The following is a 16396-nucleotide window of genomic DNA, read 5'->3' on the forward strand; positions in this document are numbered from 1 at the left end:
TGGGAGGAGACTGAATAGGTGAAACGGGTCCAGATCACAAGAAGCCTGGAAGGGCAGGGCTAAGTGGGCTCTTCTTTGAGGCTATAGACAACACTACCAAAGGAAAGGCTCTTGAGGAGGGAAATGACAACATAAGAGCCCTATTTTAAAGAACTTAATCTTATCACAGTATAAAGGATGGAGCAGATTAGAGGTAAGACGACCAAGAATAGATACGCTAGCACAACAGTCTTCATGAGAGGCCAACAAACATGGGGAAAAAAGGTTCACAGTCATTAATAATCAAAGACATGCAAATTAAAACTATAAAACACTATTTTCTGGCTTAACAAATTAGTAAATAATAAAAACTAATAATACTAGCAAAGATAAAGCAATCTCAAACACTGTTCATGGGAATATAAATGGAACGGTCTTTATGGAAAGCCATTCAGCAATATGCATTAATAATTTTAAAATGTTCAAATTCTCAAACTCACTATTTACTTCTTAAAACATATTCTAAGGAAACAAATTGATTTATTCATTAAACAAGCATTTAAATGTGTGCCTACTATGCTCTAGGCAAATATATCTCTTCTCTTATGGCACTTAGGATACACATTTAACAAATAATCAAAAAATAAGTATATACTTACACATATTATAGGATACAATGAGAGTACTTTTGAATATCGGATTTAAATTATGAGAACAAAAATACCTCTCTGGGAAGCGAAGTGACATTTATGCTGAGAGCTGAAGGATGAGTAGAGTTTAGCCATGTGCAGATTGGGAGGAATTTTTTTTTCTGATAGAAGAAACAATATTCATGAACGCAAGAGAGAGTTATAGTTGAGATTTTAGAGGACTGATTTGTTGACTTTTTCAACAAATATGTTTAAAGGTCCTAGTAAGACCAGCTACTGTACTAGCGGCTGACAGTAAGGAATGGGAGAGTGATCAGGGTTAGGCTGAAGTACTAGCAGACAAAACAGGTATAAAAATACTATACAGCTACAGAAGGGCCTACAGTTCGTAAGGAAGCAAAGAAGTACGAGGAAATAAGTATAAAGGAAGGAAACCAATACATTTTCAGGAGAAAGAAGAGGATGGAATAAAGGTGACAAACACAAAGACTGCTGCTTTTCTGTCTCTTTTCAGATCGAAATATTATAGACTTATCTGAGAAAGGTAAAAAAAAGTCTGTTCTTTTTTTACAAAAACATCTATAGACAGAAATACTTAAGTAGGTTAGCACTAAAAAGGTCATACAGTAAGAGAAGATGAAGTAGAAATCAAAAATAAATTTTAAACATGTGTACATGAATTAAGGAACAGCTACACTTGGGAAACTATTTTCCCTCTATATGAATGGCTCTTGACTATGCTAAGCATTCAGGGAACAGTGATCACATTTTCAGAATAATAAGTAGCCTCTCTTGGAAGAGGCCGAAAGGTACATAAAATAATCCAAGTATTTGCAATCTGCTCCACTGAACAGATGAATCACCACAATGTTAAATACGAAGAGTGGCATTTACACAAACTTTATGGTGAGAACAGGCTTGGAGTCCTGGCAAGTTATGAAAGGAGCCATTAAAAATGATTCCAATCCCATGTAAGTAGAAGACCTGAGGGAGTAGTTCCCTTTTCCTCTTATCTCCTTTATCTAAATTGTAATATTTTATATTTGATACATGTCAGCAGCATTAAAGAGTTAAATAATATTTTACAGAGTAGATGCTATCTACAAAAAAATAGTACTGTGGAACTCTGTACTATATTTGTAACTTCTATGAGTCTAAAGTTATTTCAAAATAAAAATTAAAAAAATATGCATAGTCTTGCTACAAGAAATAACATACAGTCTAAAATTTGCGTTAATTTCATGAAGCAATCATAAAGAAGAAAAAATGTAATAATTCTTCCAATTGCTAAGAGTCCAATTTTCACTTCTCTCAATGGATGCAGGTGCATATCAAGAGAAAAACTCATCTTCTGAGCTGGATATTCTACCGCCCACCAGCCATGTGACTTTGGGAAAATTACTTCAGTCTTCCAAGCCTCCGTTACACCTACCTCACAGGGTGGTATCACATGCTAGTTGACTTTGGGATGCTATAAAGATACTCATTGTTGTCATTTACAATTTTGTTTATTTAAAATGCATTATCTTATCTTCATTAATGGGAGGAATAACACTGAGAAATTAACTATTTGGATTTCTTCAGGTTTGTAACATTATCAAATTAATCTTATACTTCCCACTAGGGGCCCAGATTTAACCAACAGATTTATATAATAAATACAGTTATTACATATTACGTTCCTGGAAAATGCTTTATAATAGACCTACAACCTTAAAATGTTACCTGCTTAGCCTTTTCCTATAAAGTGCATTAACTGGATTAGTTAGCCTACTACTTTAAAATTAGTGTTGCTAATTCTGAAGAACAAATGCCTAATAAGGCTTCATGGGGCACAAATATATAGTTTACACAAATATATTAGCATCATACATAAAATATGCTAGATGAAATCTATTTTCCCCACAGGTATTAAAAACAAAATGACAGCTCTTTTGAAGAAAAAGTCAATTAAGTCAGGAATCTCATGAAATCTAAAAGATGAATATTGAGAAGCCAAAGCAAATTTTAAAGTCTGACAAAATGTATATTTTATAAAATAGGAATCTGATGTATACTTATAAATGATACCACATAAAATATTTTTTATAATGTTAATATTTCAAAATCCATTATCATCCCTCTCTCTCCCATTAAGTATAATCTTAGAGGAAAAAAATGTTACAGGGTTAAAACTAGTGCACAGCTTAAAGGCTAATGGAAAAAAAAAAAGAGTAAAAGAATACCCTTTTCAAATCAAGCCTTTACCCACTAACATGGATAAAGGTAGCCCATTTTAACATGGTAACTAATTCTGTTTCCTGAAGAATATATTTGTAGACCAAAAACAAGAATGACTCAAGGGTTCAGTGAAAAAAAATCAAACACACCAACAGAAGTCACATAAAAATAATATTTGGTAAGATATTATCTTTAAAACAGTAAGAATAGCAGGATTTTCTCTGTGCCTCTTTCAAAGTTTCCATGTGTTCATCATTCAGCAACAGTCTACTCACTTCCGCTGGGTGTGGTCCATGCCACTGTTTGGTATTGCTTCCAACTTTGTATTTTTCTGCCCACAGATATTTCCATAGCTGTCGTATCCTGACACTAGTCTTGCTGCTGCACCTGTTGCTATTGAAAAGCCACAAATAAATCCCTAGGAAAGAAACAGAAAAAAACATACAAATAAACCATTTCAATAGCCAACAGTCACTAGTTGATACGATAATGAGCTTCTTTTGTCTGCTGAAGGGAACAAAGAGCTATCTTTCCTTACTGCAAACACTATTCTATTGTTTTCCTTGGATTGCACATAAGCAATACAAAGAAGTCCATAGGGAAACACTATTTACTACCATAACAAAACAAATCCTAACCTTTACATCACAAGATCATCTTTGAATTTTATTAATAATAATAATAGTAATAATATCAGCTTCCCTATACAGAACACCTGCTCTGTGCCAGTCTGTATACTCTTAATAGGTGCTTGTAGTACGTTATCTCTAATCTCATGATGAAGATTATGAACTGAGGCCTAGAGATGTTAAACAAGTTATCCGAGGCCATCAAAGCTAGTAAAGATCAGAGCACAGAATCAAACCCAGCTTCCCTCATTCTTTAGTTTCATTTGGTTGTAAAGGGGTTCCTTTAAGTGAACATCAGCAAAGGATGAAAGAAAAAAATTCAAAGAACAATAGGAACGCGGGTTTTGAATCATTATCGCTTCAGTGCAAGCAATAGTTCTGTTTCCTTCCTGCAATAAAGCTGTATACAAGTCAAAGAATTACATCGTGAAGCACTGCCATGCTCTTAATATTGAAGACTGGAGGACAGTAATGCACTGGCTTTGTATACTGCAAAGGTCACTTCATTTCATGGGAATATGCTTCATCACAGTACTAAAGGCAAATGGTAGATACTTCAGAAGCACATCATGCTTGCTAAGTCAAGCATGCACTGACCAAAACAAAGCAATAAAAGCCTATGCTTGACAGCAAGCGACTAGCCAGAAGAACAGGAAGTAAAGTGAATCACTACTGATAAACTGATTGTATCTGTGGGTAAAGACTGAGGCTAAGAACTATTCTTGCAACCTGGTCATTAAAAGGTTACATTTTTATTATCTTTAGTAAACTGGCTATGAAGGCAGAGACTACCATTATTTAATTAATCACAGCCAAGTATCATGAGTAGTACTTATCTAAATAGCCTTGCTAGATCTAAGGCCTAGAGCGGAAAATACTATACTCATATGCAATTCCTCAGAGAAAAGTATTTCCCCTTTAAATATACTTACCTAAAAAGGCAAACAAACTGTTTTCTAAACAAGCCCTGCACTTTCATTGTGCAGGTAAGGGAGCTACAAGGAAAGAGTAGAGACCATAGCTACAGTCAGTAGAAACTTCTTGAAGCTATACTTTGTAAAAAAATAGACTGAGAGTGGAGACTATCCCTGATTTGCTACTCACTAGCTTCAACTTTCTGTCTCAATTTACTTATCTGTAAAATTGAGATAATGAGTGTATGTAGCTCACTGGGCTGTTGTAAGGATTAAATAATGTAATCCAGTAAAATGGTAAAAAAAAAAATCTGCCTGGCATATAGTAAGAGCTTAATAAAGTCTTAGCTATTATAGTTGTTAGGTACTATTATTATAAGTGAGAATTTGCTACAAGGGAAAGATGGTGGGCTTCGGGGTCAGAAAAGCCTGCGTTGATCAATGGAATACTGATGACTCCATTTTCTTCTTGGGTGACCTTGGACAAACTTACTTAATTCTGTGCCTCAGTTTGCCATCTATAAGTTAAGGTTAAAACCACTTACCACAAAGGCTGTTGTGAGAATTACATGAGATAATACACGTTACATGTAAAGTGCATGTCTTAATACATGTTAGTCTCCTTCTGCCTCCAAGCAGCACAAACTGCTAGCGGTGGGGTTAGACACAGCTAGTCAGTACTTACTCATTCACACTCACCCTGTTGCCCCTCTCCCCCTCTCCTGACTCCTCCAAGGACATTGTAGGGCAATCAATCCCACCTCAGAACTTCAACCCAATACTAAGACATGGAAAAAAAATATTTAATCCTTTGCATACATATTTGCATATTTACATGTGTGAATCAGCATACCATTTTAAGCATATCTTTGAACTCCAAATTAGAAAGCCCTGTGCTGAGTAAAAACTGGAAAAGGAGGTAAGTATTAGGAGGTTTAATAGCTAACCTTTCCAATACTTTTTTTTTTAAGACAGAGTCTAGCTGTGTTGCCCAGGCTGGAATACAGTGGCGCGATCTTGGCTCACTGCAACCTCTGCCTCCCGGGTTCAAGCGATTCTCCTGTGTCAGCCTCCTGAGTAGCTGGGACTACAGGCATGCACCACCACACGCAGCTAATTTTTTTGTATCTTTAGTAGAGACAGGGTTTCACCATATTGGCCAGGCTGGTCTCGAACTCCTAACCTCAAATGATCCATCTGCCTCAGCCTCCCAAAGTGCTGGGATTACATGCGTGAGCCACCACGTGAAGCCTCCAACACATATTTTAACAAGAAGACTCAGATTAACAGTAAGGGAATGGACTTCGTATTCAGTAAGACCTGGATTCAAACCCTCACTCTACCAATCACTATCTGTGTAATTTTTATCTAATTACATACTTAGACTCTGTTCCCTCCTCTCTAACACAGAGTAATACCATCTATTTCACAGCCTAATGAGGAGAACTGAATGAAATAACACATATCCAATCCCTAGCTGACTGTCTGGTACATGGCAGGTAATCAATAAATGGTAGCTGTTAGCGGTGAATTTGAATGGGAAAGTCAGACCAAAGAGGTTAACAACAGTAACTGGACACTAACAAAAACCCCTTCGGTTCTGTTTTAGAACAAAAATTTCTAGGGGGAACAGCGAGAATGTCAGTAATTTTGTTACTGTACAAAAATATTTTCAGACCACAATTACAATCTTCTTTCACTACTAATCTAGAATAGCAAAGTTGTTACATAATTAAAAGGTTACGTTCTTCTTTTACTTTTTATAGGAATTTTCTTCTTATGTTTGGTAAGTACATTGTGTTACAGATTCCTTTAAGTGGCTTCTGATTTCCTTTTCTGACTATTTTTAACAGTACTGTTGGACATGTGGGTTTTTTCTTTATCATCATAAGCCACCTCACATCCCTCTCGGATGTAGGCAGGGGTATAAATTGTAAATGTTACATATATATGCTAAAATGGGACACTGACATATTTTCACATAGGCCACTTAAACTTCTTAGTAGCTTCCAGAAGTATTAGAGAGGGTGGAAAGCTGCCAGGGGTGGGGGATGGGCAAGGAGAATAATAAGCTAATAAGATGGGAAGAAACCATGACTATTATCCTAGGGACTTCTCATATGGTACAACCACTGACAATGGGGAACTAGGCCAAATACAATTAAAAATACAGTATCTTTAAAAAGAAAAATTCTAAAATCCAAATGTGGGAAGCAATATAATTTCAGAAAGGAAACAATGTGGTACATGAAATTAAAGTGGGGTGAGAGAAACTTTACAGAATACACTCAATAATTTAATGGTTCAGCAGAGAGAGAGGGGAAAGGCATTCAACAGAAGGAAAAATCACATTAATGAAGCAAATGATAAGGGGATAAGGAAGGCTTTCATAAGCGTGGAGTAGGAAGCAATCTTAGAGAAAAAGTAAGACTATTAGCAAGGAAGAAAATCATGGCTAAAATGTTCAAATGAGTGAGCTATGGAAGTGCTTTCAGCACTGCTATTTTAAGAGAGAGAAGAGGACCAGACAAATTTATTCACAAATAGGAGGTGACTCAAATCAGATGAAGGCACACAGGGATGGTGGGTCAGAGGCATGACCTGGCAACTCATAAGTACCGACTGCCTAAGTGGGAGAAAGACAATTTGCTCATTAATGAACTGTGCTCATATTCCCTTCATATCACAAGGTCTAGTTGTACCTAAGTAAGGGCTTATGCTTAGTTTTATTTGCTATTAGTAAAAAAAAAAAAAAAGACATACTTTCATTTCACAAGCATGTTTGAATTGTATACCTAGAGCCTCTACTAAGTAACTGAACAAAGCAGAAGGACTAAATTTAGTTTTGAAAAAAATGGTCAACAAAAACATGTATAGAGTGGGTGGGAGATGGTGTATGAATATGGCAAAATGTTTCAAAATAAAAAGATAGGGAAAAAAAGGAGTTCTGCTTACAGCCCTCTCCCCTGGAATTAATGAAAACATATACTGACTCTCTTTTTCTCAGATACCACTTCACCTCTATAAAGCCCATATCTCATCAGTGCTTGGGCTCAATCTTATAATAACTGATTTGTAAAATCTTGGAACAATTGGCTTCTGTTTCTCCTCTTTTGGGAACCTTAAGATACAGAGGGCTATGAGGACCCAGCAAACAGGGCAGGATTAGTATCCTACCCTAGAAAAGGCCTGATGCGGAGTGAATATTTATATAAACAAATTAAACAAAATTAATTATAAACTTGTGTCAATCTGTCAGATTCCCAAACTTTTTAAAACATGCAATAGGATGCATCTCTCTAAGAATGAGGAAAGAAGAAGGAAAAAAAAAAAAAACAGAATGAGGCCAGGAGCAGTGGTTCATGCCTGTAATCCCAGCACTTTGGGAGGCTGAGGTAGGAGAATTACTTGAGGCCAGGAGTTTGAGACCAGCTTGGGCAACAAAGTGAGACCCTGTCTCTACAAAAATAAAAATATTAGCCAGGCACGGTGGCACACGCCTGTAGTACCAGCTACTCAGGAGGCTGAGGCAAGAGGACTGCTTGAACCCAGGAGTTCAAGGCTGCAGTGAGCCATGATTGCACTACTGCACTCCAGCCTGGGCAACAGAATAAGACCTTGACTCTGAAAAAAACAAAATGATAGAAAGTCTAGGAAATAACCACTCAATAAGCATTTATTCTGCATATACAAATGCAAGGTTTATCCTAAAAGAACTGAAATGTTCTCAAAAGAGAAGAAAATAATGGGCATGACGGAGCGAAATCATAGGCTCAATTTCATGGGCAGCTAAAACAATGAAAAGAACACAGACAAGAAAGACTGAAAACTGACCCTCACTTTGCCATGAATACTCCTTACCATCATGAGCAAGTAACTTTTTATTCCCTGAGCCTCAGTTTCCTTATTATCACAAGGATAGAATTAGATGAATCTCTAAAGCCCTTCCTCTTCCAAACTATTATGTTTCTAAGGGAAAGCAGATACAAAGTGCAATTTTTAAGAATATACTTGCAGGGAGAGGTTCACACCTGTTTGGTTTACTACAGTGTCTGAGAATAAATAAAGCAAAACCAGATTAAAAACAAACGAATTTAACTGAACTACATACTTCAAAATGGTTAAAATGGTAAATATTATGTTAGGTACATTAATAGGTAATTACCACAAATTAAAATAAAGAAAGGAAACAGACTTAATAGAAAGTCATTTGGATCAGGTAACCTTATGGTAATTTTTTGGCATATTGTTCTTCTTATATCTGTGATCCCAGCAAAGAACAGCCCACCAAACAGGTGACTAAATAGTGCAGTGAATCTCTCACTCTGTTCTGCATGCTCAGCAATAGTTAATGAGGTAGAAACATCATGCCCTGGGAAGTAAACCAATGCTATAAAATAGAAAAGGTCCTTCCATGAAAGCAGTCTGAAGGGACAAACTATGAGATGATGTCCCCTAAATCCAACTCTAGTCCAGATCATTCTCCAAGATTCCAACTCTGCATTTCCAACTGCTTCTCCTTACTCACAAATTCTACATGTCCACAACTCATTTTCTCATTCCACACTTCCCTTTCCTCCATATGCTCTGTCTCCATTGGTGGTACCACTTCTAGATGGCACACACAAGATACGAAGTGGAAGACTGCAATCTCCTCTCTCCGTGCTTCTGCCCCTCACCCTAGCTTCCTGAAACCACACTAGAGGAAGAGGTAATGGCAAGCGATTTGGTCAGAGCCTGAGATATTGATGAGACCATGTTTCACTGGCAAGCGAGGTTACTGTGTCCTACAGGTCCATGTTCTAAACAGCTTTTTCTGTTGTCCTCAATTCCAGGCAACAGAGTGGGGTCTACCTCTTGAGGCCTCTGCTTCTCCCTCTTCTCTTCTGGGTTCAGTGCTGCCACTATGTAATCTTAAGACAGTTACTAAGCTTATCTCTATGCCTCTGTTTCCTTCTCTGTAAAATGGGAATGTGATAACAACAGTGTATACTTCCTTGAGCAGGTGTAGGAATTAAATGAGTTTCTATGTGTCAAGTGCTAAGAACAGTGTCTAGCTCACAGTAAACAGCAATAACTACTAGGGTAAGTAAGTTGTAGGGGATCTCTGTATCTTCTATTTTCCATGGTAAGCACTCTTGTTAGGGCCATCCAGCTGCCTCCGTTCTTGCCTTTGTGTGGTAAGCTGATCTGGGCAGATTTCGTCCAGGTAGATCTCCATTCTCTTTTCTTCTTTTCTGACAAACACCTCTCCTTGAGACAGAATGAAGTCAGACCATCCTAGATAGGAAGAAACTTCAGCCTTTTGGGCTCAAGCTTCATTCCACAGGTTACTTTTACCAGGGAGTAACTAACTGGGCATAATCAGGTATTTACTAATAAAGTGGTGCTTTATTTATCCATCCCACTCTTGTTTCATGATGTGTACAGAAACCGTGGTTGGGAACCTACCAGGAGCTGGGGTGGGATTTGAGCTGAGAAACCTATCCTGAACCCCCAACACAAGAACCTCTTAGTCATCCTTGATCTATCTCTCACTTGTCTGCAACACTGATAACACCATTGATAAATGTTATGGATCCAAATTCTTCAATCTCTCTCTTCTTCTCTTTTAGCACTTCTTTATTTCAGGTTTTTCACCTCTTATCTGGACCATTACATCAGCCCCCAAAGTGATCTACCTGAAACCTCTTTCCACCTTCCAAGCCATCTTTAACATTAGCTGCCAGGACCAGCTTTCTAAACCCACTCTTAACACTTCTTGCTCAATACATTTCAGTGGTTGATCTTTTCAGTGGTTGATCTGTACCTATAATAATGGGTCTCAACTTTGGCTGAACATCAGGTTTGCAGAGATTATATGAGAACCATTGAGGTAGAGCTGAGGAATTTTTTTTTTTTTTTAGAAAAGATCCCAGCTAATTCTAGGCTAGGCACGGTGGCTCACACCTGTAATCCCAGCACTTTGGGAGGCCGAGGCATGCAGATCACTTGAGGTCAGGAGTTCAAGACCACCTGGCCAACATGATAAAATCCCTTCTCTACTGAAAATGCAAAAAGTAGCCAAGAGTGGTGCTGGGTGCCTGTAATCTCAGCTACTCAGGAGGCTGAGGCAGGAGAATCACTTGAACCTGGGAGGCAGAGGTTGCAGTGAGCCAAGATCGCACCCTGCACTCTAGCCTGAATGACAGAGCAAGACTCTGTCTCAAAAAGAAAAAACAAAAGAAAAGAAAAAAAGAAGAGATCCCAGCTAATTCCAATTTACAGCTAGGGCTAAAAACCACTTGTTTACTCCCTTAATGAAATACACAAATTTAGCAGTGCAATGTTACAAGTAATTTTTTGGAGCAGAGTAAGTATATGCCCAGTAATCCCAAAATAGTGATGAAAGTTCAAATGTAGAAGATAGCACTTAAGAAGGCTGAGAGTAATTTGCTTTGAAAAACACTCTAAGTTCTAGACAACTCAAGCATTAGAAAAACCTTGAAACTAAGGGAAGAAATAAAAGAGAAGTACAAATATTGATGAAGAGATGAACATGTATAAAGATTTAATGGTAGAGATGAGTGAAAGATGACAAGATCTTAGAATATTTAAGAACCAGACCATAGGTATCAAAAAACGAGCAAAAAGCTGCAAATAAAGATAGAGAATAAAGGTATGGTTTGAGTACCAGGCTGCAAGATTACTAAGAAGAAACAATCTGTAAGAGAAGCAGGCAGCTGGGCCACTCGATTAAAAGAACATAGCCAGAAAGTTCCAGTTCCTATTCTATCTTTGCCACTTATTTCCAGCAGTATATTCTTAGATAAGCTAATATTTAACCTTGCTATAGTTTGTCTATAAGCAGGGGATAAAACCTATTTCATAGTCATTTAAAAAAATTTAAAAGATACATATTTTGTGTGTGTGTGTATATATATACACACACACACACACGTACTAAAGTGTTGAGCATAGATTAATGCCCAACAAATCTAAAATTGTTTTAGATTTGTTTTAGAACAACAAATCTAAAACAAAACATTTTGTTAAATGTTTATTTTAAAAGTACTACAGAATGAAATCCAAAGAGGGAGAAATCTTCTAAAAATCATTTAAAACAAATACTCAGAAGCCAAAGAATGCTGAATCTCTGTTGTGCCAGTGAATAGAACTTTGAGATTTCTTTTTTTTTTTTTTTTTTTTTGAGACGGAGTCTCGCTTTGTCACCCAGGCTGGAGTGCTGTGGTGAGATCTCAGCTCACTGCAAGCTCCGCCTCCCGGGTTCACGCCATTCTCCTGCCTCAGCCTCCTGAGTAGCTGGGACTACAGGCGCCCGCCACCACGCTTGGCTAATTTTTTTGTATTTTTAGTAGAGACAGGGTTTCACCGTATTAGCCAGGATGGTCTCGGCCTCCCAAAGTGCTGGGATTACAGGCGTGAGCCACTGAGCCCAGCCAGAACTTTTAAGATTTCTTATTTCTACATGGCAAAATATGATGTTAGCTCAATTCCATGAAGGTAATCCATTAAAAGAATCATTAGAAAACAAATAATGCTAATAATGCTATGCCAACATTTAAAAGTACACACAGTGGGTCTTAATTACCATCATACTGAAATCAACACTATATTAATTACCATTGCATTAAAATGTTTCAGTAAACAAATAACTCCTTAGTCTCAAGTCACTCCCAAATCAGCCTATTAACATTAATGATTGCACTTTCCTGACCTATTTTAGCACAGAAAATCCAAAGCACCTCGGGTGGCATGGTATATGTTTTTGTAAACAATTTTGAAAGGTCAGCTGCTATTTGTCTCAGGGTTACATTCAGGGAGCAGGGAAAGGCTGTGGACTAATTCTGTTATCAAAGAATCTTTCTACGGCAGCATGCAGTGGCTCACGCCTGTAATCCCGGCACTTTGGGCGGCCGAGATGGGAGGATCACCTGAGGTCAGGAGTTTGAGATCAGCCTGGCCAACATAGTGAAACCCCATCTAAAAATTCAAAATTAGCTGGGTGTGGTGGTACATGCCTGTAATCCCAGCTACCTGGGAGGCTGAGTCAGGAGAATCACTTGAACCTGGGAGGTGGAGGTTGCAGTAAGCCGAGATTACACCATGCACTCCAGCCTGGGCAACAGGAGCGAAACTCCGTCTCAAAAAAAAAAATTTTTTTTTCTCCACACGCTGCATAAACATTCATGCATGTTATATTTCAGCTGCCATTCCATTAAACTAAGTAAACTTTTGAGCAATATCTTATAAGTCATTAAGTTAGGAGACAGGTATTTTGATCTTTCCTAAATATCCTAAATTTGGTGAAACTATGCTTTTATCTTTAAAATAAATACTCCTTATTTTACTGGATTTATCATATCTCATTAAAATGTATTGCTTTCTTTTCCTTTGCTCAGAGGCAGAACTGGTACCTACAATTGTGCCTATTAGCCAAGATTACAGTTGTTCTGTGATTCACAAATGGCGCTGGCCTGGTGGGCAGTTAGAGGAGACAAACAGCAAGATTTTCCTAAAGAAACTCTATAAAAGGTATAGTAAGAAGGGGGTTAAAAATACACATGAGTAAGAGCAAGGCTGCCTGAGGTAGTGTAATTGCATTTTGAGTTGTAGAAGACTAAGAAAGAGAGAGCAATAATGTGTCTGCAGAGTCCCCTTGAGGAAGAGGAAATGGGGTATTAGAAAACAGCATTGACATGGAAGTGAACAGACCTGGGCTCTGTTCCCAGCTCTGTCATGAACTAGCAGTGTGGCCTTGGGATAGTCATTTCCATCTCTGAGTTTGATGTTTTTAATCTGTAAAATAAGGGCGATGGACCAGATGAGGATTTCCAAGTCCTTTCTATTTCTAAATATCAGTCCGCTTTAAAAATAGCAGTTTTCTATCTTTTTTTCAGCCCAGCACACTGGCAGGAACTCTAATGCCACGGAAGTCTGTGTCAGAAACTCCTGTAGGGCAGAGTACTCGAGTATGCAACTGAATGTGCACACCCCGAATACCTTGTAACAGCAACTCTGCTCCTCCATTCTCTATACCCATTGGAAAATCACCAGGTCCCTTGATCTCTAATCAAAAGATACTACTCATTACAGTAGACCCAGCAGGCAGCAGGGGCCATTGGAAAACCACCAGGTCCCTTGATCTCCAATCAAAAGATGCCACTCATTACAGTAGACACAGAAGGCAGCAGGGGCCTAGGACGGGCAGAAGGAAGAAGGAGAGTGAGCAACCAGCCTCCCATCTAGGAAGAACTATGGAACACGAAGTCTCTGAGAGGAACTGACTGCCCTAAAGATAACCAACAAGTTGGTGTGACTGGGTTGGGTGAATACGTGGGGCTTGTGACTCATGGTCACTGTTTTGCTCACCACCCCCATCAAGATCACCATTCAGAGACTTACGTCAAATGATTTGTTTTCTGAAATGGTCTATTGAATGGCATACGAGTCCCAGCTGCTCCTTAATTTGAGCTCAGTTTTCATATAGAAAAACAAATCAAGGGTGACACAAAATACCACTGAACTGTATAAGGACTTGTATATTCCACAACAACTGCCCTCATTAAACCAATTCCTCATCATTCCCTTGGATCATGAGTCCAGGTTCGGACCATCTGTGAGAGTTTCCTTACCATCCCAATGCAGAAGAGGATGAAGAGCAGTAGCCATGGTATGTCTGTGCAGCTACGGTCCTCCAGTGGCTTCCATTCTCGTTTGGAGCTCTAATTGGAAACACAAAATAAGAGAATGTTAAATGTTAAGTTTAGTTAAAGTTAGAAGGGTACAAATACACCAGCTATAGCTAAAGCCCTTCTTTGCCAAACAAGTTTCTATTGAACCTTTAAGACACAACTCAAATATTTGTCATCTTTTCTGTGACGTTTATGCTAACCCCCACAGCAATAACTCCACTGGCCCTACTCCCACCCCTCTTCCTGGCCAGGGCCGGTCCTGAGTTCATTGCTTTTTTGGTACCTATATTAGAGTTTTTAGTGGGCTAAATTGTCATTCTTATTTGTTATGCTGTGTCCCAGCAGACTATGAGTTTCATAAGGGAAGAGACCAGGCTTATTTCTCAGCATGTAACATGATGCCTGAGGGTTCATAATATGTACTCAGTGAGGGCTTTTTAAAAATGAATGAATAAATGAATACACTCTTCCAACTTCAGGTTCTTTTTTTTTTTTTTTGAGACGGAGTCTCACTCTGTAGCCCAGGCTGGAGTGCAGTGGCCGGATCTCAGCTCACTGCAAGCTCCGCCTCCCGGGTTCACGCCATTCTCCGGCCTCAGCCTCCCAAGTAGCTGGGACTACAGGCGCCCGCCACCTCGCCCGGCTAGTTTTTTGTATTTCTTAGTAGAGACGGGGTTTCACCGTGTTAGCCAGGACGGTCTCGATCTCCTGACCTCGTGATCCACCTGTCTCGGCCTCCCAAAGTGCTGGGATTACAGGCTTGAGCCACCGCGCCCGGCCCAACTTCAGTCTTAATACTAGCTTTTTCTTTGTGTGTCCAGACGCTAAACTTAAAAAAAAAAAAAAGTTAGAATGTGCTGTTTATATATATGTTCTCTTCTAGGAAAGATGCCCATCAAAATAGATTCCTATTCAGGCTGGGCCCGGTGGCTCACATCTGTAATCCCAGCACTTTGGGAGGCCGAGGCGGGCAGATCACCTGAGGTCAGGAGTTCGAGACCAGCCTGGCCAACATGGTGAAACCCCCATCTCTACTAAAAATACAAACATTAGCCGGGCGTGGTGGTGGGCGCCTGTAAGTCCAGCTACTCGGTAGGCTGAGGCAGGAGAACCACTTGAACAGAGGTTGCAGTGAGCCAAGATTGTGCCACTGCACTCCAGCCTGGGCAACAAGAGCAAAACTCCAGCTCAAAAAAAAAAAAAAAAAAAAAAATAGATTCCTATTCAGGGGTAGATTTTTCTAAATCAAATAAAATTCAGGAAGAAAAAAATCAGTTTTTATAGACAGATCTGTGCAACTCCTAAATAATCCATGTATTTTCATTTTGTTCCTAGAAAATGTTAGTTTCTAGATCAAACACAAAGAATCCTGAACTACAGAACTAGCAGCATTCTAAAAGTTAACTTAAGTATTGACTGGAATTCCAATTGCATTTTTTTTTTTTCTTATTTCAATAGTCTTAGGATTTCGGGTCAGCTCACAAATCCCTTTTAATGGAAATCTAACTGAAATAAGCCCCCTGAGCTTTCTAATGAACAAAAATCCCTGAGTCTCACACCCTCTCCTGGAAAAAGTAAGCAGCGAAGGGAGAAAGAAGGTATCCTTGGGAAACCTATGGGAAAGGTTCCTCTGAGAAGGTTGAGGCCTCCAGTGGCTTCCATGACAATATCCAGGAAGCTATTCGGAAAAGGCTTGTCAGGAGGAAACGGCACCAGCAGGAGGGGGCTGGAGATAAGGGAGCCCTCTAGTACAATTAGTATATATAGAGTGCAAACAGGCTTAGTTCTCTCTCCCTCTAAAACCATAGTATTGAACTATGTATCTTTGATAACCTGATGAAAACTACAGATTCTTTTCTTAATATGTAAGCATAGGCCAGGCATGGTGGCTCATGCCTATAATCCCAGCACTTTGGGAGGCCGAGGCGGGCGGATCACCTGAGGTCGGGAGTTCGAGACCAGTCTGACCAACATGGAGAAACCCCGTCTCTACTAAAAATACAAAGTTAACCGGGTGTGGTGGTGCATGCCTGTAATCCCAGCTACTCAGGAGGCTGAAGCAGGAGAATCACTTGAACCCAGGAGGCAGACGTGGTGGTGAGCCAAAATCACGCCATCGCACTCCAGCCTGAGCAACAAGAGTGCAACTCCATCTCAAAAAAAAAAAAAAAAAAAAGTAAGCAGATATTCACATGATTTTCATAAGAATTTAGGGAATTCAAATCCCAGATTAAAAAACACAACTTTAAAATATCTGCCTATCAACAATGAGGGCAGAGAATTTGAGTTAAAACGATTTCTTCCTAACC

At 39.0% G+C, this 16396-nt stretch overlaps 1 protein-coding gene across 13 annotated transcripts in view; it reads right to left on the minus strand.

Moving 5' to 3' along the window:
• SLC44A1 (solute carrier family 44 member 1) overlaps positions 1-16396 on the minus strand; it is a 197849-nt gene that overhangs the window by 126401 nt on the left and 55052 nt on the right. For 11 of the 13 annotated variants that reach the window (XM_015117154.3, XM_077968381.1, XM_028835011.2 and 8 more), the window contains exons 2-3: positions 14028-14117; positions 3125-3267 (exon numbers count right to left, since the gene is read on the minus strand). In XM_015117154.3, coding sequence (XP_014972640.2) covers positions 3125-3267; positions 14028-14117 — 233 coding nt within the window. The remainder of the gene's footprint in view (positions 1-3124; positions 3268-14027; positions 14118-16396) is intronic. The other 2 variants (XM_077968385.1, XM_077968386.1) reach the window with 1 other exon arrangement.

Source organism: Macaca mulatta, chromosome 15, assembly GCF_049350105.2.
Source record: "Macaca mulatta isolate MMU2019108-1 chromosome 15, T2T-MMU8v2.0, whole genome shotgun sequence".
NCBI lineage: Eukaryota > Metazoa > Chordata > Mammalia > Primates > Cercopithecidae > Macaca > Macaca mulatta.